Genomic DNA, 27,779 nt, shown 5'->3' on the forward strand with positions numbered 1-27,779 from the left:
TAATGGATGATGCTGATTTCTAAGAAATCTGTTCTAAATAACTCCTTGTTGTAAAGTTGGGATAATAACTAAGAAAATGCTGCAGTTCTTTTGGCCTTGGCTTCACAGCTTCTCCAGCAAGGTCCAAATGATCAGAGGCAGCATTAAAGCTATGCATATGCAGACCTTTCAGAATGAGTGGAAAAGCTCACTCCTGACATTTCTACCTCCTTGACGACAGCAGTAAATACACATCCACACAGTTGACCTTCTTCTCATGTTGGCTCTGAGTCTCTTCACCAGCAAGGGCCTCTCAGGAGTCTCGCCTCCCCATTCCCATGTCGCCACTGTTTGAAAAAGTTGGAGTTCTATTTCTATTGCCGCTCTTTGAAACCGTTATAAAAAGAAAAAACATAACCCTCAAACCACCATGACCTTCCCAAATCATAGATTGCACAATTTGTAATCACAGTCCTTGAGATCTGGGCCAAAGGAAGGGCTTTCTCGAAACTTCTGTTTGTGTTCTCGTTCCCTGGCAACGATATCCCAGATAGAGGAATGCATGTACTTTGCAGGGGATTCCACACTTTTTCGTATGACACAAAAACTGAAACCACACTTTTTTTTTTCAGTTTCAAATATCATAGCAACCAAAAATGAAGTATAAAATGAGTGTAAGCCAACTCAGAACAAATGTGAAGTTCAGCGTAGAACCTGAATTTTTGTCCCCAGAGGTTTCTCTTTTTGACCATTGACTTAAATGTTGCCGTATTTGTCTCAAACATTACATATCCAAGGGCTTGTTTTGTGTGAATGCACTGTGTACTCAGAGAAACAGAGGAAGCAATGCCAGGTGGCAGCAGCATTGTCTCACAAACAGAACAAATCTGGTGGAGGACAGTAACGACCACTTATAAGAGTTAGTAGAATTTGATAATCTGTAGATCAGTAATGACAATAATATACTTTGTCCTTGATTTTTTTTCTCCTTCTAGTTTCACAGGCTACTCAAATATAGACTATTTTGACCCTGTGTACCAAAATAATGAAATTGAAGGAATATAGGATAAATAATATAGATTTTACCACCTAAATGTAATCTTAAATTTATCTGAAGACATTATGGTAAAAATAAACTATATTGCCATATAAAGAGTGAATGAAAATATGATTAAATGCTTAGTGCATTGGTTTAATTGACATCTCATTCACTATTACTGTTGTTGATGTTATCATTTTAAAACATGACTCTTAACATATATAAATTAAAAATATGATCTCATGTCTCATCCCAATAATTCTCTGAAATGAGCATTATCATTCCCTTATTATGGGTGAGAAAACTGAGGAAGGAACCTGAGAGAAGTTAAGTAACATGTCCACACTCAACGAATCCACTAAGCAATGGAATCAGAACACAAAACCCAGTGTGTGGTGTCAAACTCAAAGGCCATGTGATAAATAGCACCATGGTGCCTGAAAGCAAATAATTTTTCCTCACAACTTTTTATTGCAAAAAAAGATCAAATGATACCTCACTGCAAAGAAGGTCAGAGCTTAGAGTAGGTAATTTTATAAATTCCTATAATAATAAATATTTTTAAAGAGATATGTGCAGTCTTTCCCAAGTAGATGGTGATCTAGTTTCAAAGGCTTCCCACTAAATGACACAATTCATCCATTCTTCAGGTTCAAGTAGCAATAATATGTGGGTTGGAGCGGAGGGGAGCATTGCTTGGCAAAAGACAAGTTCCAAATAGCTAATGTTATTTGCAATCCTTAAACACAGTTTCTGCTTTATTACTCATTTATAAAGTGCTGTTCTGGAGCTGCTATATGTTGCTGATGGAATTGACTGATCTGGGAGAAACCACGGAGATCATCTAGTCAGTTACCGAGGTTTAGTTATACAAACTCGCTTACAAGAGGGAGAAGTTATATTAAAGTGAAGAGTGAAAGGGTAGCTGCCCCCGGAACAGCTTGGCCGGGCTGGGGTGGACCATGGGACTGGGGTGGAGCATGTGAGGATTTGGGTAGTTTAGTTGTTTTACTTTCCCTAAGCTAAGGACCCAGGCTGGCTGGATGCAGGATTTGCCCTGCGAGGGGCCTGCAGCACGGGATGTTGTAATCACAGAAAACAACCTTGAGGTTCAGATTTGGACAGAGTTTAAAGGGTCACAGAACACCACTGCCCTGGACGTGGTGCTGCCCACATGCGTCCATTTCCCCGGGTGGAGTCCACTCCCTGCAGAGGGAAGGTTAGAGGTTGGGGGAGGTGAGAGAAGGAATCAGGGAGAGGCCTGCAATGTAGGGCCCTGGAGGCTCTTTGAGCTTTTCCCTGTGAGAGCCCTGTGTACCAAAATCATGAAATTGGAGGAATGCAGGTTTGAATGACTATTTCTACATACAAGTATGGCTGTTGAGCTTGGAAATTGCCTACAGAGAACATGTTTTCTCTGTCTTTGTTCGAGGGGTTTCATAAGGAAGCTTTCAGTAGCCTTCGGCATGACTGCTTATTTCAGGGGAGATTAGTACAGTTTTCTTAGTCTCATTTCTTTCCTTGTATCTTTTTATACTAAACTGTGTTTAGAAGTCTTCAATCATTTCAAAAATGTCTAAGGAGAGGGAAAAGAGATTGATCAAATGATTGATTTCTTCTGGAGAATCGTAAGCAAGGGATTTCTACTGGGAAACCATTTTTTAATTTGATTGAAATTAGTAGCTTAAAAGGAAACCGATAAGGTTAATCAAAGTGAAAAGATGACAAGATTGGCTAACTTCTCTGGGTTATGATGAAAGATGAAAGATAGCGTCCTTTTGTATACAGGAAATTAAAATGTATGTTACACAGAAACTCCAAAATTATGGGTTTTTTGGATTTCTTTCTCTTTGATGATGTACTGAGGGGAAACACATCATCTAGGCCATCTTAGATAGTCAGATGGCTATGACAGTCTTAACTTTGAATATTTATATGACATCTTGAATAGGAAAGTAAAGGTCATTTTATAGCGGTCAACAGCATTGATTTCTAAACTTCTTGTATCTGTTTTCCAAGTCACTGACTTCATGCAATGACTTATTCTTTCATTCTTTTTTATTGTGTCTCTACCATTGAAACCTGACATTCTACTTTATATCCACTGCTGTATATAAATTAGTCAAATAAAATGGATTATCACAAAATATGGGGCAGGGATGAAGTCCTTATGGAACATGAAACTTTCTAAACCTTTATTGACTCTCAAATGCTAACAATTGTCATGACTTAACTCCCTGGTTCTTGGGTTTACCTATTTCTTCCTGATGTGATACCTGGCCCTGTATTTGCTGCTAGTTTTCTCAACAGTAGACCTTTTCTATTTTCATGAAAATTTTATCCTTGACCAACCATCTTCTAAATCTCAAAATGACAAATGGGAAGTAATAATTACAAGATAAATACAGAAAGTTTACAAAAGTGCACTCTTTGAATACCACACAAATAGTTGTTACCATTTTGTACCTACCTGGGAATTTGGCCATCTCATTTATCAGGAAAAGAATGAGGATATATTAGCTTCCTAGGGCTACTGTAAGTACCACAAACTGGGTAGCGTGGGACAATAGAAATTTATTCTCTTTCTTCTGGAGGCTGGAAGTCCAAAGTCATGGGGTTGGCAGGGTTGTCCCTATGAAGGCTCTAGGGAAGACCCTTCCTTGCTTCTTCTAGCTTCTGTTGACTGATGGCTGTCTTTGACTTTCTAAGACTTGTAGATACATAATTCCAATTTCTGTATCTATCCACACATGACCTTCTTCCTTCTTGGTGTCTGGGACCAAATTTCCCTCTTCGAATAAGGAAACCAAGAATATTGGATTCCAGTTCCACCCTAATCCAGTATCACCTCATTTTAACTTGATTACATCTGCCAAGAGTCTTCCCTCCAAAAAGGCCACAGTCACAGGTTCCTGGTGGGCATAAGTCTGGGGGCACAGTGTTCAACCTAATACAGGGACAACTCTGTCCTCTCCTAGAGTCACCAGGTTTTGTCCTCTTCTTCCATTTTTCTATCTTCTTTCTTCCTTCTTTTTTCCTCAGGGAAATTTTATGTTCCTTGGCCTTTATATTACTTGATTTTCTTCTGTGATTTCATCTCATGATCACTCCAGTTTGTCTCCATCCTCACAGAATACATGCTATCTGACCAAATCCCTCAGAAAATTCATCTGCACATGCTTCATGTCCTTATGAATTTGAGGGGCTCCACCCTTGGCCTTGTGTTCAGAGAGGACCAGTGACCCCAGTAGGACAGATGCCTATCACTTGGCCACACACCTGTGAAATGTTGGAGAATTAACTGGTAACATCAAACCAGGAATTACTGACTTTTTATGGTTCTCATTACATGTCAGTCACCTTTGAACAACTTTGACCATTTTAAGGAGCACATATTCTTCTCCACTTCCCCACTTTCCCTGACCTGAAAGTTTCTGTTCAAAATCCTTGTAATTACATTATTTTATGTTCCATAGATGTATCAGAAGTGAGGCCTCTATACTCACTCCAGGAAATAGTTCACCTTGCCTTGGGTTGGGCCTTCCCCAGATTCTGAGCTCTTAGTTACCAATTCATATCACACCTGCCTTACCAAAAGAGTCCTTGCTGGCATTTTTTTTTTTTTTTTTTTTTTTTTTTTGAGATGGAATCTCACTCTGTCATTTGCCAGGCTGGAGTGCAGTGATGTGACCTCAGCTCACTGCAACATCCACTTCTTGGGTTCAAGCGATTCTCCTGCCTCAACCTCCTTAGTAGCTGGGATTACAGGTGCCCGACACCACGCCCAGCTAAGTTTTTATATTTTTAATAGAGACAGGGTTTCACCATGTTTGCCAGATGGTCTCAATCTCCAGACCTCGTGATCTGCCTGCCTTGGCCTCCCAAAGTCCTGGGATTACAGGCGTGAGCCACCGTGCCCAGCCCACAAGCTGCCTTTTTACACAATGAGGGCAAACTAGCCTCGCCAATGAGGCACATCTCAAGGTCTTATGGAACAGAAAGAGTTTTTATTTTTAAGTTATAGAAAAAAGCTATTAAAATATAAATTGACCATTTTAATGGAGCATGTGACCATCGTCACTAATTATGTTTAAAATTTAATTCTCTTTTACCATGCCTTGGCTTTTTGGCTTTGTTTTAACAGCAACTGTTGATTTCTCAGGCATTTCCTTTAGGAATGAAAGGATAAGGGTGGGAGGGGGTCGGTGTTGGGTCACTTCTCTCTTCCTTTTCTCCCATCCTTGTTAGGCTTTAGCAATGTCAATTTCAAGATGTCATTCCTCCTGATGCCATCAGTTTATGGCATATAGTTTCAGGAAAATGCCAGGCGCAAAGCGGTGACTGCATTTGAGCAGTCACAGGGCAATACAGCATTTACTTGTTAAACTTTGTGCCTCGGATTCCATTTAGCTGTTTCATTGCTGGTTTGCTTTTATTAAAGCTCTTATTAAAAACACACAGATACAAACTTAAAGATAGTACCTACATAGAAGATTATTATTAAATGTTTCAGTACTGGAATTTTATAACTCATGGCTTGTTTTGGACAAAAACCAAAACAATATTAGCAAAGTTCTTTTATGAAGGTATTTTAAGTTATCTACACAAGTAAGCAGCAGCAGCTTGTAACTTTTGGTTGTTATGAGTTCAGCAGATCAATGTGCTTCCTACAGATAAAGCAAGCACTTCCTTTCAGCTGATGACTGAGAGTTTGGAGGAAAATCAAGTCAAACAGATGATCAGTCACCAGTATTAAAACTTTTATAAAGATTAACTCTTTAAAACTGAAAAACACAGGCTTCTCTTCAGGGCATTATTTTATTCCAGTTCAACTGATGTCTAATGATGTATTCTGTTAGATTTTGCCTCAAAGTCAATTAAAAGATTTTTGCTTTGTTTACGTTTTCCAGGTTGCTATGGTGATTGTCTTCAGTGGAGGGACAGGACAGTAATGAGGGCAGCGTTCAACATTGTTAGTTCCATGCCTTTGAGCCGAAGTTCTCGGCAAGGCATAGGGGCGAGAGAACACAGAAGTGGAGGTCAGGGTGGGGGTGGGTTGGTGTCAGAATAGGGTTTTGCACCCACATCTGCCATTCAGTAAGTGATATGAGCATGTTCCACAGCTTTCTTGAACCTCACTTTGCTCACCTCTACAGTGGGCCTGACATTATCATTGTTACCTGCCTCATGTTGTCATGATTAATTTCAAATAAAATAATGCATTTCAGATAAAAATAATTCAAATAAAATGAAAGCACTTGAGAACTGAACTACCATACAAATATGGATTGTCTTTTAAAAACTTTCTATGCACCTTAATGAACAACCAATTTCATACCTCTTCTCTAGCTATTCATGATAGCTTTTTAGCCAGTAATTCTTCTTCTAGCTCCAAGTCTTTGTCTCAAATCTGGGGATAAAGTCTTGTGAAGATACAAAACACAGCCAGGTGTGGTGGCTCATACCTGTAATCCCAGCACTTTGGGAGGGAAAGGTGGGTCATTTGAGCCCAGGAGTTCAAGACCAGCCTGGGCAATATAGCAAGACCCTGTTTCAAAATAAAAGAGTAAAAAAAAAAAATGTAAAGATAGAATACATAGCATGTATGAAAGGATTATGATATGTACAACATTTAGCTAAAAACTTTGGATTGTTCCATTTATTCTATGTAACAACCCTATGAAGTAACTATTCATACTGCTGTAGAAGAAAGAAAGGTTAGATTACTTATCAAGGAACTATCACAGCCAGTTTAGGAACCCATTTATCTGAACCACAGCCCATGCTTCCTCTGTTACACTGCAATGTTTCCAAAAGTTTTGCAATCTAACATGCCAATTAAGCAGTTCTAAAATCATGTGTACTCCATGAATACTTTCTCTTACCAAAGTGACAAAGAACCACTGTGTCTGTTTCTCTCAAAACTCTTTATTCCTCATGTCACTGTTCCCTTCTTGGTGGGTATTTTCATCTTTTATATTTTTGAGATGGAGTCTTGCTCTGTCGCCCAGGCTGGAGTGCAGTGGTGCAATCTCGGCTCACTGCAACCTCCACCTCCTGGGTTCAAGCAATTCTCCTGCTTCAGTCTCCTGAATAGTTGAGATTACAGACGCACACCATGACACGCAGCTAATTTTTGCATTTTTAATAGAGACAGAGTTTCACCATGTTGGACAGGCTGGTTTCGAACTCCTGACCTCAGGTGTTCTGCGCACCTTGGTCTCCCAAAGTGCTGGGATTACAGGCGTGAACCACCACGCCTGGCTGCTATTTTCATCTTTTAAATTTTCTTCTTTATGTAGACCTTGAAAGGCTTTTCTAAATCATTGTCATCTATTTTAGATTATGAATGACCAGTTTTAAAAACTTCTCTATTTCTTTTACATTTTATTGTTCCTTCAACCAGACAGGTAACCGGATGATGACAAGAATGTTGGTGGTCTAAACATCCCTGCCTGTGTTATTTCCTGATGGGTATTGGTTGATATAACTTCTTTCCTTTCCAGATTTGTGTATTCTCCATCTCTTTTTTCCCATCCCTGTTTGTGATCCCTTTGTCGTGCATCTAGAGTCGCAAATATGACTGGTAATGGCATGATGAGATATTTATTCTTATTTGTAACTTACCAGCGATTAACAGGTAAAGGATAGACTAGAATTCAGATTGTTTTCTTCAAATAAAAACTTACTGAAATTACTCTTGGTAAACTGAAAGAAAAGCAAAAAGGGTTTAATAACTTGCAAGAAGACATGTGGGTAATAGCACTTTTTATGTCTATAAATGTCTTTCTGTCTTTCAAGAGATATTAAATATACTTGGCTTCTATAGCACTGCTTATATTGTGGGCTGATGCTCAATAAACACTTATGAGTGAATGAATGAATAAATACATGGAATTGGGAAGCTATTTTATCTCTTTCAAATTTTAGAAATACAAAGAGAGTTAAGTTTCCACCATAATTACCAGAATTAACTTTACCTCCTAGTACTTTATAATTTTGATCAAAAATTACCACTAATCTATCCTATTTTGCATTTGCTGTAAACTTTTAAATCAAATGTTACCTTTTGATATGTTAAACCCCGGCGGTAGTGAGAGCATGAAGGAGAAAAAGAAAACTTCAGATATTTCAAGCCCTAACAGTTTCTTTCTCTCTTTCTCATAACCATACAATATTTTTCCTGACAGAGTATCACTTATAAAATTGAAATTTCTCCGCTGGGCGTGGTGGCTCACACCTGTAATTGCAGCACTTTGGGAGGCCAAGGCGGGTGGATCACCTAAGGTCAGGAGTTCCAGACCAGTCTGGCCAACATAGTGAAACCGCATCTCTACTAAAAAAAAAAAAAAAAAAAAAGGAAAAGAAAAAGAAATTTTTCTTTTAGAAACATACACACATGCTATTAACAAAAAAATACTTAAAAATAAAATTTTGCTCTGTTTATTAAGCAAACCTTATTATTTGCTTTAAATCCTAGGAAAAAAGACATTGTGGGGCCATATAACTGTACTGTAATTTTTAAAAACCATTACTGAATGCCACAAATCTGTATTACCATTCCAGTTTACAGTGACTAATTTAAGGATATTAGTATCCTGTTATTTGCGAAGGAATTCACAAGGAAACCTAAAACAATTGGAAAAGACAATGGAAAAATGTTACACAGAGTTTTAGATGAATCAACTGTGATAAAAAAAAATTAAATTCGATTGGCTGATGAACTAATGCTAAGTAAAAATGCAGAAATGAGCTATCTAAGCTTTCATTTCCTTCTTATCTTTTATATCATGTGGCCATAAAGTTATTTTCCTCTAGATTTTTTCCATTGGATAATTTATTTGATACCACTGATAGAAAGAACCATCTGAACTGAAAATGCAAGCTGAGAAAAAAATTTTGAGTAACAGGCTTTGCTTACCTATAATGTATTTTAGTAAAAGGTGGTATATCTTAACATGAGTTACATGAGCCACTGTGTTGTACCACTCCAGGAGCATCGTGTTATAGAATGTCCTGTGAGTGGTGCTTCCTGGAGTTGGGCAGTGGTACAGGAGATACGGACAATCTGTGATGATTTTGGCTTCAGGAATATTTGCCATGTGTTGTTGTAGTCAGACAAATATTTTCTCATCTTTTATGGTACTTGTGTTTTTTTAAGATTCACCATAGTCTATAAACAATGTCAGCACATCTAATTTTAAACAGCTTTTTCATAGCCTTTAGAAATAAAAGCGGGAACTTTATAGGAAACAGGAAAGATATTGCTCTGTGCAATACATTTAAAGTCTGAAAATGCAGAGGTTTTCAAGTGCAAGGAGACTGAGAAGTCAAGAAGATAGTAGTGCTTTGAGCTAGAGTCAGATTTCTCTGCAGAATCAATATTCTTAGAATTCTCAGTGCTTCTCAGTGCAGTGCGGAATTCTGTATGGAGGTTTTTTTTTTAACTCCTTAACTTTTAAAAGCTTTTCTTCTAACTCACTGTATAGGAGAAATTTGCACAGAGTGGATAGTAGACAAGATCTCAGACTTGGCATCTTACTTTAGAAGCCATGGTAGTTTAATGTCATTCATGTGAAAAATGCACATTTACTCATAATGGAGTGAGGAGGTGCTGTTGTTTTTATTTATTTTATTTTATTTTTTAAATTATTGTATGTTAAGTTCTAGGGTACATGTGCACAACGTGCAGGTTTGTTACATATGTATGTATGTGCCATGTTGGTGTGCTGCACCCATTAACTCGTCATTTATGTTAGGTATTCCCCGTAATGCTATCCTTCCCCCCTCCCCACCCCACGACAGGCCCGGGTGTGTGATGTTTCCCCTTCCTGTGTCCAAGTGTTCTCATTGTTCAATTCCCACCTATGAGTGAGAACCTGCCGTGTTTGGTTTTCTGTTCTTGCGATAGTTTGCTCAGAATGATGATTTCCAGCTTCATCCGTGTCCCTACAAAGGACATGGACTCATCCTTTTTTATGGCTGCATAGTATCCCATGGTGTATATGTGCCACATTTTCTTAATCCAGTCTATCATTGATGGACATTTGGGTTGATTCCAAGTCTTTGCTATTGTGAATAGTACCACAGTAAACATACCTGTGCATGTGTCTTTATAGTAGTATGATTTATAATCCCAGTAGTGGAATGGCTGGGTCAAATGGTATTTCTAGTTCTAGATCCTTGAGGAATCGCCACACTGTCTTCCACAATGGTTGAACTAGTTTACACTCCTACCAACAGTGTTAGGAGTGTTCATATTTCTCCACATCTTCTCCAGCACCTGTTGTTTCCTGACTTTTTAATGATCACACATGAAAAGCCTTGAAGAATAAGAGCAGGCAATTGGAAGAATTTACCAACCAATAAAGAATATTCCAAAAAAAAGAATGAAAGAAAAAGAGGCCCAGAAATGTTAACAAGAGCAAAAAACGTTTTGTTATTCACCAAAAATTGCTGTTGGAAAACAAGATAATCTCTTTTCTAATTTTGTCTCTCACAAGCCTGCCTTAAATTTTACCTCTTTTGCAAAGTTTTCTCTTCCTCTCCATACTGAAATCTCTGTCTGAATTCCTGTAAACAGTGTGAGAGTCTGTGTGGTATAGTAATGAAGTACTAAGATACAACCAGATCACCTCAGTTAGTGTCCTAATATCAATTAACCTTGGAAAATCCACGCCACCTCTGTTTGCACTGATTTGCTCATTTAAGAAATGGATCCTAACAGTACCTGCCTCATGTGGTCCTTATGAGTATTGAAACAGGAAATACATGGAGAGCTCATATGAGCACTCAATGAAAGGCGGCATTATTCTATTGTGTGCTGCAGGCTACGGCATTTGATTATTTGTTGTCATGGTCTGCCTGAATGGCTTTCTAAGGCATGACATATCAACATTCTTAAACACATGCTGTTGTCTTTTTCCTTGGTTGGATTTTTCTATATCCATTGTATTTTTTTTTTTTTTTAATGTCAGTTTCCTGAGTTAGGACCTATATCATTTACTTGTTTATTTCCTACAGTCTTTGGTACAAAGCTAAGGATTTTTAGCACCTAAAATTCTAGTTCTTAGATCTGCACGGGACTGCAGAATAATGTATTAGCTACAATGATACTGAAGACCCAGGGACCTGAAGTTCACGACCACGGCTCACACAGCCCATTATACTTCCTATTATGTTATGTAATTCTTGCCTCATTATAATAAAGAAAATCTAAAATTAGAGTGACTTTTTAAAAAAGAAAGTACAAAGGTTTGATATGGTAAGAAAAAAGATTGAGCATTATTGTACTAAATTATATATAATCAGTGTTTTATTTTTGGATGTATAAAGTTGTAGCCATGATTTTTTTCTCATTGTTTTATAACTGCATAATTATAACTTTATTGTAACTTAATGGTTTTCTCCTAAATTAGGCATTGTATATTTTTGATGAACTTTCGGTGAGTTGAATTTGTGAATTATCTTCCATGGGCTGCTGCCCACTTTGAACTGACTGAGCCTTGCTGTTTTAACAGGTTGTGGTGGAGAGCTGTCTGGGGCCACAGGCTCCTTCAGCAGCCCCGGGTACCCCAACAGGTATCCACCCAACAAGGAGTGTATCTGGTATATTAGGACAGCCCCCGGGAGTAGCATTCAGCTCACCATCCATGACTTCGATGTGGAGTATCATTCAAGATGCAACTTTGATGTCTTGGAGGTAGGAAGTGAGATCGTTTTTTCAGTACATCCCAAAGTTTGGGGTAGAACAGGAAATCACTCTGCCAAGATTCCGAATTCTTTCCAGTAGTCAGCAGTGTTCTATTCTTAGACATTTTAATGAGCATTTGGTAGACATGGGATTAATAATGTGGTTCGGGTTTCCCTGAAGCAATGCCTGAAGGCCTTGGCTGCAGCTGAGTTAGGTGATGCTGGGAAGCAGGAGCCCGAGCCCAGGACCAGTGAGTGAAGGAAAGGGGGAGGGGGAACCAGCAGAGGGAGCCCCTGGCGGCAACTTGGACTCCGTGTTCTGGGACCCTCTGAAGGACCACAGTGGAGGCACTCGTCCCCCTACTCTGGTTCCCATTGATAAGGACTGTGCTTGGGATGGCTCACACCTCACCCTTGCAGTCTGAGAAAGCTCCCCCAGAAAAAGCATTCGCGTGGCGGAGCATAGAGGCTGGCCCTGCCAACAAGCACAGGGACGGCCTGCCAGGGCTGCCGCTGCTCTTCAAGGGGTGCCAGGGCCATCTGCCTCAGAGGGCTTTTGCAAAAAAATGGCCACCTAGGTAGCATGAAGCATTTGAAGATGAAAATTTTCCCAGCACTACTGCAAAGGGTGTGTCTTGGATCATTAAAATAGTCTGAGAATCTTGAACCCAAAAGTTTATTATAATCAATTTTTAATTGCAGGAATCTAGTCATTAGAATATGCGTATGTGTATATATATATTTTTTTAAATATATAGTTTTAAAATATTTTGTTATGGTTTATAAAATTATATAAATATAATTTGTTATAATTATATAACATACTATATATTACATTATTTACATAATATTCTTATATAATTTTATAACATATATAGATGTCCCAGATATATGTAATATGTAGTATATTATATACTTATATTATAAATTATAATTAATAATTACAATAATTAATATTTATTATAATAAATTATATATTTTAATGTAAGTATACCATATACTACATAATTATGTCATATGTTACATATATGTAACACGTTTATTATGTATACTTTGAAGTTTGACCTGTCTGCAAACTTTAATGTCTTCCAAATACACACAAAAATCCTGTCACCTCAGCTCTAGGGATTGCTGTAGCATAGCATGACAAGGATTCTATATCCAGTAGAACCCAAATTCCATGAAGCTAGATGTTTATTTGCTTTGTTTTACTGCTATAGTCCCAGCTCCACAGAGTACCTGGCAAATAGTAAACACTCAATAGAAGTTTGTGGAATAAATGAAAGCATCAAAGTCTCTGATTGGCACACCATAATAATGCGTATTTAGGGTACTTTACCTCCTTGTTCTCTCTAGGAATTTTTATCTCCTTGTTCTCATTTAAACATGAAATCATTCCATGAGGTAAGAGGGGAAGTTTGTTCCCATTTTACAGTGGTCAAAACTAAGTCTCAAAAAGATTAATGGGTTTTTCCATGACCACATGGAAGGGGAGTAGAAGAGCTGGTAACTGAAGCCAGTCACTGCTCAACACTCCAGTAAACCCTGAGACCATAGATGGGTGCAGGGTGCAAGGGGTTGATATGAGTAATATGGACGTTACAGGAAACTTTAACAAAAACTTAATTATACAACATGTTCTTACCTTGAAAAGAAATGAAGTCATCCCCTCAGTGAGAATCACTAGGAATTACTTTTAGTAATTCATCACTAAATCATTCAATCACTACTTTTAGTAATTCATTACTTTCAGTAATTTAGTAAAGTCATCCTTCTCAGTGAGAGTCACTAGGAATTACTTTTAGTAGCTCTAAAAGACTTACCAGTTTTATCTCTGATTTCATTTATGTAGCTCTATGGACAATTTGCTATTGTCTGATGATAGAGCTACAGTAAATGAAATCAGATAGAACTGGAAAGTCTTCATGGAAGGACTGCTGCCAAGTCATGACTCCATCTCAGAGGAGAAACAAGGTGTCTCCTGAAATTCACACTCACAGCACAAAGTGGGACTAGCATCCACGTGCAGAATGTTCAGATGGCCTCGCTCGCCAGCAAGGATATTGCTTGGTTGCACTAAACCCCTTATCACTTACAAAGGGCTGGTGGCAGATCTTCCACAGCTATGTGCCCTGTTCCAAACCCTTTATTTTCATACTCCAAAGTGCATGTGATTGTTGCCCACTTGGCAAAATATAAATGGGCCAGTTGTGTTTTGTGTGTCACGCCCATCATGGGAGAAAGTAGAGACAGGAGCTGTTCCCTGAAAGCAGGCCTGGGGCCTGAGGGACGAAATCAGGGACTCCAGGCAGAAGCAGCTTTCAGGGAGAGCCCTGTGCCTGACAGAAGTGGCTGTGAGAAGACGCATAGTCTGCCTGGGGCTTATTTTTATTATGACAAGCTGACATTGCAGTGGCCTCCCATGTTCCACCAAAAGCAGGGCTTGGGGGACTATTTTGAGGCCCTTAAATATTTGGGGAATTTTTTTTTTTCTGAAAGCTAAAATGAGCAACCCTCTGACATTTTGTTCAAAAGCCTTGTTTTGCTTTTCTGCAAATGCTCAACTCATGTGGAAACTGCTGTAATAAAATTGGGCTAATGGTGGTGGAATGGTTTTTTTCACCCCTCCCTAGCTGCTGATAACATGTTAGCAGTGGGTTTAAAGGTTTGTTACCCATGGTGGGCATGTGATCTAAAAACTTTGCTGACTTTCTCAGCCTGCACGTGAGTGTAGGCAAGTGGTGCCTTACAGTCACTAAATATTAGGCTTACCTGGATTTCACAAAATTTATTCAGGAGTCATTTTTTCCGTCAAAAATCAGAGTCCAGAAAGTGGACCGTTGCAAAAAGCAGCAGCTGTTGGGTTACTCATAACCCCGGAATGCTGACTTGATTGCAACAATAAATGGAGCTAACAGAGCAGAAAGAAATGTTCAAAACAGATTAAAACCATAGGCTTTGAAATGTTCTCCCTCCTGAGCATTTGCTACAACACATTTTTAAATCTGTGATCATCAGACCACTTCTTTTCCCCTCAAAGTTTAGTCATATGCTGTAGTTGAATGAACCACGCCCTGAAATTCTTTCCTTCTTTTTCTTCTTTTGAAGAATCATGTGCTAACTATCGATTTTATTTGTGGAAGCCAGAAGGACCATTGTTTCGGTCATGGAAACACTCTGCCTGATTTCACTTTAATCTCTGAGAAAGTGTTTAGAGAGATTCCAAACTGGCATCAGGCAGAAAAGGAAATCCACTCCTTGGAGCAGTAAACCAGGACAATTGCTTGGTGTGGACAGTTAGCTCGGTCTGGCCTCTCTGCGATAGGCTTTTGTGAGCTCAGCCTTGCAAGAAAGGAAGCAAATAATGTCCAAAGTGGCAGTGTTTATTCTTCTAGAGGCTTCTAGGTCCAGCCAACTCATACCCATTATGTTTGTGATCTCAAGGGGATGTACGAGCAGAGAAAACAAAGAATATTTTGCCGATGTGCGAGTTTTCTTTGTTAGAACTTAACACTTGCGCTCGGTGGTCTCTCCAAATACGTGCTGTTGATTGGGCTGGGGTGGTTGGGAACACATGCTGTCAGTTTCATGCTCTGAGGACTGTTCCCTAGGCAAGGGGGTAGGGAGATCTTGAAAATGGGAAAGAAAGCTGATTCTACACACCAAGCAAGCTTGCTTCTGCCATTTGCATATGTGTACGTGTCAGGGGCCACACAGGGCTCTTCCAAAAGTCCTGCTTTTGATGGGACTTGGGGGGAGTGCACAAACATCAGCTCCTCCTAATAAAAATAAGCCTGAAGCAGTCGGTCTGCTTCATTCCTTTGCAATTACTGTCCTTGTGCTCAGCCCTCTGTGGAACAGCAGTTTCATTCATTTTGGCCTTTCCCGGATGGCTGGGGGGAATTAATCAGACAAAGAAATCATTATAGATTCAAATCACACACTTTCCCCCAAAGTAGGCTTCTTGTTCTCACTCCCTCTCCCCAGAGAACACTTGAGTGATTTTCCTATCAGTCAGCAGCGGGCCCTGAGGGTGGGCAAGGGCCGGGGGTGCTGAGGGATCAGGGCAGAGTGTCCTGAGGTGGGGGAAAGGCACAGAGGGAGGGTGGGAAGGCACTGTGCCCAGATCCCCCTGAGAGCCGCCTTCCTGGCTCTGGTCCTGAGTGCCTGTACATGGAGGGCTGGGGTTGCAGTTGTGAAGGTCTCAGATCCCAATGTCTTTGAAAACTCTCTCCCAAAGATGGTCTTTCTTTTGCAAATTGAAGTTTGAAGACCTGAAGATAAGAAGTTAGCATCTTCTATTTGATTCTCATCCTCCCTTCGCCACCCTCCCCAGCCCCACACATACACACAGGAGACAAACAGGACCCAGAGGAGACTGAGAAACCTGTCCGTGAGGCCTCCTGGAGGCCTGACCTAGGCTATCCGTGGCTGCAAGATGCCCTCTGTGAGCCCAAGGGGACCCTTTCCAGAGGACAATGTCACTGGGGTAGTGGATTCCAGTCAGACAGACAAGTTTGGCATATTTGAAGGCGCCTGCGTGGTCTAAAGTCACGTGTGATTGATCTAGAAGTGAAACGGGAGAGTTCCCTAGCCACCCCTCCTCAGGATGTGTGACAGGGGTGTGGCTCATCTGTTCAGCTGCTGTGCCCTCAAACCCATTATGGGAGGGGGAGCACACAGACTGGCAGGTGCAGGAACCCAGGCAAGATGCTACCCACAGTAGGGTCTAGTGGTGGGTGCCTGTGACTCTCAAAGCCCCCATGGGCAGGGTGCAGTGTTCTTTTAGCTCTGCCATCCACAGACAGCTTAAGTGATAGCCAGCTCAGTGACGCTTGGTACTTGGGTTCTCGTCTGGCCTCCAGGAAGAATCAGGTCACACGTGGTCTTGAAGGATGGTGAATATGGGGATTTTATTGGGTGATGGAGGTAGCTGTCAGCGGAATGGATGGGGAACTGGAAAGGGGATGGAGTGGGAAGATGATCTTCCCCCTGGAGTTCGGTTGTCCCACGGATGATCAACTCTCTGACCATCCCCAGCCAAACTCCTCTCAACGTTCAGATGCTCCTTCTCCTCTCTCCTTCTCTGCCATGTCACTCTCCTCCTCCTGTGCTCTTCTGTTCATCTGCTCATCTGCCCGTGGACCCTGGGGTTGGAGGTTTATATGGGTACAGGATATGGGAACATGGCAGGCCAAAAGGCAACATTTGGGTGTGAAAACAAGAATGCCCGTTCCCATTTAGGGCTGCAGGTTTCCAGGCTTGGGAAGTGGGGCCTTTGCCAGGGAACCACCCTCTTCTACCCAGTATTTCCCTGTCTCCTGTCTATAACAGAAGGAGCCATCTGGAGACTAAGGCAGAGGCTAGGGCAATCCCTGAGCAGAAAAGTGGCATGCACTTGGTCAGGTTCCTGGGCATGGGCGTGCTGGGAGCAGGCACAGGGAGGGTGCATAGCATCCCCTTCCTTAGGCTCCAAAACACACCCAGAGAGCTGGTATTTTCATTCCTAAAGAAGTGTAAGCATTATATTCAATGTGTGATCTTAGAAAACATTGTTTGCAGGTTAGGAGGAAATTCCTAAAAATATAACTGGGGTATTGGTAGCCTTCAGTGAACTCAACTTTCATCAGAAAATGGCTTTATGCTAAGACTAGTCATGTGTGCCTGTAAGAGTTAGAAAATCAGACATTTCTTTTTTTACATGTCCCCCTAAAATTCAGAAAATAAGACTTAATACTGTATGATCTGTAATGTTTCTGCTAGAGAAATCAGGAAATTCTATGAAGACATGAAAAAGACAAAAAGAGGAGATAGGGAAGATTCTGGAATAATCTACTCTGTCCTCTTCTGCAATTCTGGCTGATGAAACAAGCAGGCATTTTATGGGTGATTGAACTTGTGTGTTCCTAAGGCAGAGGGAGTGCCTTTGAAAACTCAGCTCGAGTTTATAGTGCATCCCCACCCAGGGAGGCTGAGATTTCAATCTCTAATCATCATAGAACCCAAGGAGCCAGGGGTTAAAATGAGCCAGGGGAAGGGCCTGTAATTGCCTAAAATATTTTTTAAAGTCTTTTTTCCTACATCCCATGTTAGATCTATGGAGGCCCCGATTTCCAGTCTCCCAGAATAGCCCAATTGTGTACCCAGAGATCACCTGAGAACCCCATGCAGGTGTCCAGCACTGGAAATGAGCTAGCAATTCGATTCAAGACTGACTTATCTATAAACGGGAGGGGCTTCAATGCTTCGTGGCAAGCAGTCCCTGGAGGTGAGTGAAAAAAGGAGGTTTCCTAAAGTACTTAAGCTGAGCCTTCGTTAAATTTCGTGAAATGCTTGGGAATACGTATGAAGGTTATGCCCTGATTGATAAGTTAGTGACGTCCCAAGGGGAAGCCTACTGAGACCTGACATGTGCACTTCCCTAACATACGCGATAAAGTTTAACTTCCTAAGGGTCACCGCATATGTGAAGACAAGAATGCAAGTGTGTAAGTCCATGGTGAGAGCGGAACTAGTGTAATAGGCCAGACCCACTCTCCAAGGGCTCGTACCTCTTAACCAGCCCCCATACCTCATGCCATAGTATAGGCCTTTGGATTCTTGGCAAATATCAAACTTGCAAACATTGAATTCATGAATCCCAAGAAATTACTGTGTGTTCTATGGTGACTGTCTGCCCAAGATTTTAGGTAGTCTAAATAAATTACCTGTTGTGTATTTTTAAACTATAATAACAAACTATGGCACAAAATAGTTTAATAGATGTTAGCATATACAACTACTAGAGAGAGCCACATTTGCAGAATGCTTACTGTGTACCAGGCACTTTTCTAACTATTTTATGAGGATCTCCTTTAGTCCTTACAACCACCCTATAAAGGAAGTCCATTTCATATCCTCATCTCACCAGTGTGGACACCAAAGCTTAGAAAGGTCAGTAACTTGCCCGAAGTTCCACAGCTAGAAAATGTCAAAGCACATATGTGATCCCAGGCTCCCTTATGGCCACACTTCTTCAACAGAACCATAACCAAGGTAATATAAGAGCTCTCCCCTAAAGTTAATTATGTAGGAATTTAAATACACACACACACACACACACACACACACACACACACAGAGTGTTTAGATTACCCCTAAATCATTCTCCATTATTAGAAAATGGTGCCAAAATTTTCCATTATTGGTTTATATTATCATAAATTGAAGAAATGGTGGGTCATAGAGAAGACATTGCAGTAACAGGTATCTGATAACATCAAAGGAATTTTTAAAAACCTAAGTAACTGTACTATATCCAGAATATTAAATTTTTAAAGGGTAGATATTAAATTATTTTTAAATGCATGCACTACTAGATTATTACAATTCTTGGAAGGAAACGTATTATTCTTCCAGTATGCTATATTTTTAGAGGACAATGAAGAAGCGGTGTTCCATGGCTTTGTGAAAACGTGATTTCATTTGTGTTTCCTTTTAATTATTTTTAAAAATAACTTTTGGCATCTGTATTTAAAGTGTTTGAAGTATTTTTTAGCATAGACTAACTAAAACTGATAGTCAAGCAAAGTAAGGTATTGATCTATACAACCAGGTAATGGATGATTTTAATGCATCCATGATTCCTCTCATGAAACAATTGTGTTCTGCACTTCCAGGCTGTGGTGGTATTTTCCAGGCTCCCAGTGGAGAGATTCATTCTCCAAATTACCCCAGTCCTTACAGGAGCAACACGGACTGTGCTTGGGTTATTCGGGTTGACAGAAATCACCGTGTTCTCTTGAACTTCACTGACTTTGATCTTGAACCACAGGACTCTTGTATTATGGTAAGTGATGTAAATTTCAAGCATTGCCTCCAGCCAAACCTGGGTCAAAACACTGCCATAGAAGCATATTTAGTGAATGTATTACTTATGGGTGTTTTTAACATCAAATCATAAGAAACCAAACTATTAGCAACTTAAAATATAAGGACATTTATTTTTTACCTAAAAACAAATCAGGAAGTAGATAATCTCAAGATTTGTTTAGCAAGTCAGTTTCTGCTCTACCATGATTAGCATGTTGACTTTTCATTGTATGAAAGTATGAAGACTATGAAGAAGTCATGGTTAAAAAATGGCTGCAGTGTTTTTTATCTGATTGTCCTACCTGAGTCTACCTCTGAAAAAAGGAAGAAGGAATAGTGTTAACTATTTCTGTTTTGTGTGTGTTACTTTTAATAAGGAAAGCAAATTTTCCATAAAAGCCCCCGACATATCATAAGCCAGAACTGACTACAAAAGAGATCCAGAAAGTATCATGGAATAGATTTATCATAAATCTTTTAGATCAATTATTATTAAGCCTCTGGAATTTTCACATGATTCTGCTTCTCTTGAGACCAGGATATCTTGATTTGCTGCTTGAACGAATCCATGTTCTGATAGAACAAGTTGGGAGATGGGAGTGTAGGAGAAGGAATGTGGCTATGAATTGGGCAGATATCAAAAAAAGTTTCTGCTACTGAGATGGGAGAGTTTCCTTGACTCCTTCACAGGACTTGCGAAGGGGGTGGCTTATTTGCTTGGCTGCCTAGCTGAATTCAGGAGGGAGCACACAAACAGACGAATGCAGGAACCGGGGTGAACGAACCCTGGAACTGGCTAGTCCCTCCTCTCTGGTGGGAGCAGGCTCTGTGCATGGCCCACACAGCGTCCAAACACGTTACAATGCTCTTTTAGCTCTGCCGTCTCGGAGAGGGTGTCTGCGACCCCCCAGACCCCCAAAGGGCATGTGTTACAATCAGTGCTCTTTTAGCATTTGCTGTTCATGGACAGCTAAGTGTTAACCAGTTCAGTGGAGGGTCAGGGTGACAGCCTTTTACATCCTGACCTCTTGGTACCTGAGTTCTTGTCTGGTGTCCAGGAAGAATCAGGTCACATGAACGAATTGAAGGGTGGTGAATGTGGAGAACTTTATTAAGACATAGAAGTGGCTCTCTGCAGTAAGGGGAGCTTGAAAGGGGTTGGAGGAAGTGGGTTGCAGGAAGATAATCTTCCCCTGGAGTCTGGCCTTTCTCAGCTGAACTCCTCCCTGACCACAGTCTCTGATGTCCAGCTCCTTCTTCTCCTCTTGACATTCAGACACTACTGTCTTCTGTGTGTGTGTGTGTGTGTGTGTGTGTGTGTGTGTGTGTGTATGTGTGTGTGTCTGCTGAGTCTGGGGCTTGGTGTTCTTATGGGCACCGGATGGGGGCAGGGAAAACCAAAAGGCAACATTTGGGTGGGAAAACAGGGATTGGTTTTCACTTTGAGAGGCAGATCCAGGCTTAAGGGTAGAGCACTCACCAGGGACCTCAACCTCTTCTACCAAGCATTTTCTTGACTCCTGTCCCATCACTACTACCAACACTTTTAAGGCATTCCTACCTGAAACTAATGCTTTGTGCTTAATATAAGAGTGAATGAAGTTTTATTTTGAAGGTTTCTTTTTTCTTTCTGTTTTTAAGTTTTTTGGCTACCTGATTTTCTTTTGTTATTATTATTATTATACTTTAAGTTCTTGGACACATGTGTAGAACCTGCAGGTTTGTTACATAGGTATACATATGCCATGGTGGTTTGCTGCACTCATCAACCTGTCATCTGCATAATTTCTCCTAACGCTATCCCTCTCTTAGCTGCCCACCCACCAACAGGCCCTGGTGTGTGATGTTCCTCTCCCTGCGTCCGTGTGTTCTCATTGTTCAACTCCCCCTTGTGAGTGAGAATATGTGGTATTTGGTTTTTGTTCCAGTTTTAATTTGCTAAGAAGGATGATTTCCAGCTTCATCCAAGTCCCTGCAAAGTACATGAACTCATCCTTTTTTATGGCTACATAGTATTCCATGGTGTATATGTGCCACATTTTCTTTATCCATTGATGGGCATTTGGGTTGGTTCCAAGTCTTTGCTATTGTGAATAGTGCTGCAGTAAACATACGTGTGCATCTGTCTTCATAGTAGAATGATTTATAATCGTTTGGGTTTATACCCAGTAATGGGATTGCTGGGTCAAATGGTACTTCTGGTTCTAGATCCTTGAGGAATCGCCACACTGTCTTCCACAATGGTTGAACTAATTTACACTCCCACAAACAGTGTAAAATCGTTCCAATTTCTCCACATCCAAGGATTCTCCACATCCTTGCCAGCATCTGTTGTTTCCTGACTTTTTAATGATCGCCATTCTAACTGGCGTGAGATGGTATCTCATTGTGGTTTTGATTGTATTTCTCTAAGGACCAATAATGGTGAGCTTTTTTTTTCATGTGTTTGTTGGCTGCATAAATGTCTTCTTTTGAGAAGTGTCTGTTCATACACTTTGCCCACTTTTTGATGAGGTTGTTTATTTTTTTCTTGTGAATTTGTTTAAGTTCCTTGTAGATTCTGGATATTAGCCCTTTGTCAGATGGATAGATTACAAAATTTTTCTCCCATTCTGTAGATTGCCTGTTCACTCTGATGATAGTTTCTTTTGCTATGCAGAAGCTCTTTAGTTTAATTAGATCCCATTTGTCAATTTTGGCTTTTGTTGCCATTGCTTTTGGTGTTTTAGACATGAAGTCCTTGCCCATGCCTATGTCCTGAATGGTATTACCTAGGTTTTCTTCTAGGGTGTTTATGGTATTAGGTCTTACATTTAAGTCTTTAATCCATCTTGAGTTAATTTTTGTATAAGGTGTAAGGAAGGGGTCCAGTTTCAGTTTTCTGCATATGGCTTGCCAGTTTTCCCAGCACCATTTATTAAATAGGGAATCCTTTCCCCATTGCTTGTTTTTGTCAGGTTTGTCAAAGATCAGATAGTTGTAGATGTATGGTGTTATTTCTGAGGCCTCTCTTCTGTTCCATTGATCTGTATATTTGTTTTGGTATCAGTACCATGCTGTTTTGGTTACTGTAGACTTATAGTATAGTTTGAAGTCAGGTAATGTGATGTCTCCAGCTTTGTTCTTTTTGCTTAGGATTGTCTTGACTGTACAGGCTCTTTTTTGCTTCCACATGAAATTTAGAGGGTTTTTTTCTAATTTTGTAAAGAAAGTCAATGGTTAGCTTGATGGATATAGTATAGCATTGAATCTATAAATTACTTTGGGCAGTATGGCCATTTTCATGATATTGATTCTTCCTATCCATGAGCGTGGAATGTTTTTCCATTTGTTTGTGTCCTCTCTTATTTCCTTGAGCAGTGGTTTATAGTTCTCCTTGAAGAGGTCCTTCACATCCCTTGCAAGTTGTATTCCTAGGTACTTTATTCTCTTTTTAGCAATTGTGAATGGAAGTTCACTTATGATTTGGCTCTCTGTTTGTCTGTTACTGGTGTATAGGAATGCTTGTGATTTTTGCACATTGATTTTGTATCCTGAGACTTTGCTGAAGTTGCTTCTCAGCTTAAGTAGATTTTGGACTGAGACGATGGCATTTTCTAAATATACAATCATGTCATCTGCAAGCAGAGACAATTTGACTTCCTCTCTTTCTATTTGAATATGCTTTATTTCTTTCTCTTGCCTGATTTCTCTGACCAGAACTTCCAATACTATGTTGAATAGGAGTGGTGAGAAAGGGCATCCTTGTCTTGTTCCAGGCTACCTGATTTTCTAACAAAAAGTTTTTCATCTTTCATTTGCATATATCAACATTTCACTCAAATACAAACCAGATTCTCTTGATTACTGGATCTTTCTATTTTAGCTTCCTGATCGTTTCCTACACAAGTTCCAACTGGCTAGTTTCTTTCAAATTTAACTGAAGAAAACTCAAAGGTTGTTTTACATTTTTCCAAGTAGTCCATTTTAATGGTATGATTTCATTATTATTTTACAAGATGAGGTTATTAATGAAAGTTAAGTTTATTTGTCACTGTATATTAACCATCCAAATGAGTCTTCAAAGTCTAAGTTGGCTAAACATCATGAAGACTGAAAGTGTAGAACATCCACCTACTCTCTCCTGACAAAGACCATTTCGAAATTTTGGATGACATTTACAAACATCTTTCTAAAAGTAGCCAGTGGCTCATGAGGTAGTGTGAAGTTTCTGAGTGAATATCTGAGAGAGGTGTGAGTCCAGTCTTCGGGACCATTTTTGCCTGCAGGGCCTTTACTGATCCACAAAGGTTTAGCAGCTCTTCTGAGAGCCTCTCAGGACAAAGAGGACCAAAGTTTGATTCCAGAGCTTTGTTAGGGTGGCAGTCTTGGTAAGCCATTCGTGTCTTAGGTAAAATGAAAGGAAAACAGCCTTCATTGAGACTGCGTTTAATGTTTGAGTTACCTGAGTGAATCCCTAAACTCTGAAGCCATGAAATAATGAGAGTGAATCTTGTATTTCTTCTGCATCTAGGCACTGGACATCCAGCAAACACAATTTAAAATCTTCTTCAAAGAGAGATATTAGCATTCTGGACATCATTTCTACCTATAATTTTTCATGTATAATAGCCGATGAAATAAGAGAGTTCCCTGACCTCCCTTGCAGGACATGCAACAGGGGTGTGTCTCGTCTGTTCAGCTGCTGTATGTTCAAACCCCTTAGGGGCAGGGGAGCATGCAGACAGGAGTGCAGGAGCCAGGGCGACTGCTTTTGGACTCCAGATCCTATGGTAGCATCTAGAGGTGGGTGCCTACAACTTCCAAAGCCCTAGCGGGCATGCTACAGTGCTCTTTTAGCTCTGCCATTCTCAGATGGCTTAAGTGTTAACTAGCTCTAAAACCGGCTTCTTGTTTGGTGTCCAGGAAGAATCAGGTCACACATGGACTTGAAGGATGGTGAATGCAGGGGTTTTATTGGATGATGGAGATGGCTCCCAGTGGGATGGATGGGGAGCAGGAAAGGGGTTGAAATGGGAGGGTGATCCTCCCCCTGGAGTTCACTGTGCCACGGCTGATTTCCTGTTTGACTGAGCCTGGCTGCACTCCTCTCAATGTTCAGATGCTCCTTCTCTTCTCTCTTTCTCTGCTGTACTGCTCTTCTGCTCCTCTGCTCTTCTACTTATCTGCTCATCTGCTTGTCTACTTGTGAGGCCTGGGTTTAGGGGTTTATATGAGTGCAGGATAGGGGGGTGTGGCAGGCCAAAAGGCAAAATTTGGACATGGAAACAGGAATGCCTGTTCCCATTTAGGGCCATGGGTTTCCAGGCTTGATAGTGGGGCCGTTGCTGGGGAACTGCCCTCTTCTACCCAGTATTTCCCTGTATTCCCAGTATTTCCCTGTAACCCAACACACTATCAAAGATAGTCATGTACATGAGGGGACACTATAACAAAAATGAGATGTGATATGAGTAAGAGACAACAGAAACAAATCCACTAATATGCCAGATACTAAAGTTACCTGGCACGCTTGCTAAACAACTGTGATTACTCAACTTACGGAAATAAAAGTCAAACTGAGAACTTTCAGTAAGGAACTGCATACTATAGAAAGTGACACTGCAATATGAAGAAGAACCAACTACAAATTTGAGAACTGATAAGTACCATAGCTAAAATTAAGACCTCAGCAGAAGGTTTTTTGGGGGGATTAGACAGAGATGAAGAGAGAAATAGTGACTAGAGAGAAATAGTGAACTGGAAGATAAGTCAAGAATCTACTCAGAAAAAAGTGTGGATGAAAAAAGGATGAAAAATATATGAGAGGTTAAGACACATAGAGGACACTCCGAAAATGTATAACACACACTTAATTGGAGTCTTACAAGGAAAAGTGAGATATATGGAACAGAAGCAAACTTTGAAGAGCTACTGACTAAAATTTTTCCAAAACTGGTGGAAGTCATCATTAAAAAAAAAAAAAAATTAGAATCTCAAGGAACCCAAACAGCAAAGTAAGATAAATAGAATGACATACGTTTATAAAAAAAAATTAAATAACAAAGATAAAGAAAAAATGTTACAGTCAGCTAGAGGAGTAGGTAGGTGGGGAACAGATTGCTTCTTAGAAAATAGAGACTAAATGCTGACTTTGCAACCAGCATTGGAAGCCAAAAAAATTTTTTTTAAAGACAATAGAGTGATATATTCAGTTTAAAGAAAAAAAAGTAACTACCAGCCAGGAACTCTGTGCTCTCCTAAAATTCCTTTAAGAATGAAGGTGAGGCTGTGTATGGCAGATCACGCCTGTAAACTCAGCCCTTTGGGAGCATGAAGCAAGAGGATCAGTTGAGCCCTGGAATTTGAGACCAGCCTGGGCAATGTCGTGAGACCCTGTCTATACAAAAGAGTTAAAAAATTAGCCAAGCATGGTGGCACACACCTGTAGTCCCAGCTGCCTGAGAGGCTGAGGTGAAAGGATCACTTGAGGGTGGAAGGCAGGAGTTGCAATGAGCACAGATCTTGCCACTGCACTTCAGCCTAGGCAACAAGCAAGACCCTGTCTGTTAAAAAAAAAAAAAAAAAATGAGGGGAATAAAGGTGAAATAAATACTGAAGCAAAAGAAGGGCCTTTCCTAGGCGCAGTGGCTCACACCTGTAATCCCAGCACTTTGGGAGGCAGAGGCAGGCAGATCATGAGGTCAGGAGGTCGAGACCATCCTGGCCAACGTGGTGAAACCCCATCTCTACTAAAAATACAAAAATTAGCTGGGTGTGGTGGTACGTGCCTGTAATCCCAGCTACTCGGAAGGCTGAGGCATGAGAATCACTTGAACCCAGGAGGCGGAGGTTATAGCGAGCCAAGATTGCGCCACTGCACTCCAGCCTGGCGACACAGCGAGACTCTGTCTCAAAAAAAAAGAGGATCTTTAAGAGAAGTTTGAATGGACCAGCGACAAAACTACTCATAGTTTTGACTATGGTGGGCATTGCTCTACCACTTGCTTCCTGCCTCATCTACATGGTGTTCTTTTCTTTGATACAGTGCATAACCCATGGAATTTAACATATAAAGTGTGTAACCAAACCAAAGCCTAGGTCAAAAGCATGCCAGCGTGGCTTGGTTTTTCCCTCTTGTGATCGTGAGGCGGGTTTTCCACCTACATGGGACACGAACACACAGACGAGGTTTTCTATGAACACTGCCATATTTCAGCATGCAGCTGGGCTTGGCTTAACAAAGCACAGCAGGAGGAAACAGACAGCAGGAAGTGAAACCTCAAATGTGATCTGATATGAGGCATGGAGATGGAAAATAAACTCAAAACTAAGTGCTGGGAGGAGTTTGGGCTGGTGGATAAGGCAAAATATAAAATGTAAAAGTCCAAACAAGTTGTCAGAATCAGATAATACTGTATGAAGTACAGTTGACTCTTGATCAATGCTGGGATTAGGGTCGTTGGCCCCCCGCTCCCCTGCCGTGCAGTAAAAAATCTACATCTTTCAAGTCCCCCAAATCCCCAAAACTTAACTACTAATACCTATGGTGGACAGAAGGCTTACCATTAACATAAACAGTCAATGAACAGATATTTTATATGTCTTATATATTACATACTGTATTCTTACAACAAAGTAAGCTAGAGAAAATAAAATATTATCAAGAAAATTGTAAGGAAGATAAAATATATTTACTATTTATTAAGTGGAAGTTGATCATCATAAAGGTCTTCATCCTCATTCTCTTCACATTGAGTGGGCTAGAGAGGAAGAGGGAGGGGGCGCTGGTCTTGCTGTCTCAGGGGAGGCAGAGACGGAAGAAAATCTGTGTTTAAGTGGACCCAGGCAGTTCAAACCTGTGTCGTTCCAGGGTTAACTATAGTTGGAAAATCCCAGCCAGTGGGCAGAAGAGACATTAGAAGCAAATACCTCTAAGCACCCAGGCAAGACATTAAAATAAAAAGTGAGCTACACCGATAGTGTGAGTCAGCATCGTGCCTCAGCTAAGAAATCCAGCTCTGATATAGGGTGGATCTGGGGTTGAGCCTGGACTTTGTGATTTTCTAACAGTATTCTTTGGAAGAAAGTTCATCTTTCAGCTTCAGTTTCCTTAATGGAAATGGGGGTAATAAGAGGACCTGGGTCAGATTTATTGTTAGGTATTTGAGATAATATAGATGACCTGCTTGCTGTCACATGGGAAGTTCTCCACTTGTGCTAGCCATTATGATGCTGC

At 40.4% G+C, this 27,779-nt stretch overlaps 1 protein-coding gene across 1 annotated transcript in view; it reads left to right on the top strand.

Annotated features, from left to right (window-relative positions):
• Positions 1-27,779, top strand: part of CUBN (cubilin) — a 336,941-nt gene that overhangs the window by 146,675 nt on the left and 162,487 nt on the right. Inside the window, exons 30-32 of the mRNA XM_023223232.1 lie at positions 11,539-11,720; positions 17,804-17,978; positions 19,369-19,538. Of these exons, the coding sequence (XP_023079000.1) occupies positions 11,539-11,720; positions 17,804-17,978; positions 19,369-19,538 (527 nt within the window). The remainder of the gene's footprint in view (positions 1-11,538; positions 11,721-17,803; positions 17,979-19,368; positions 19,539-27,779) is intronic.

The sequence above is a fragment of the Piliocolobus tephrosceles genome, chromosome 9, assembly GCF_002776525.5.
Source record: "Piliocolobus tephrosceles isolate RC106 chromosome 9, ASM277652v3, whole genome shotgun sequence".
In the NCBI taxonomy this organism is placed as follows: Eukaryota; Metazoa; Chordata; class Mammalia; order Primates; family Cercopithecidae; genus Piliocolobus; species Piliocolobus tephrosceles.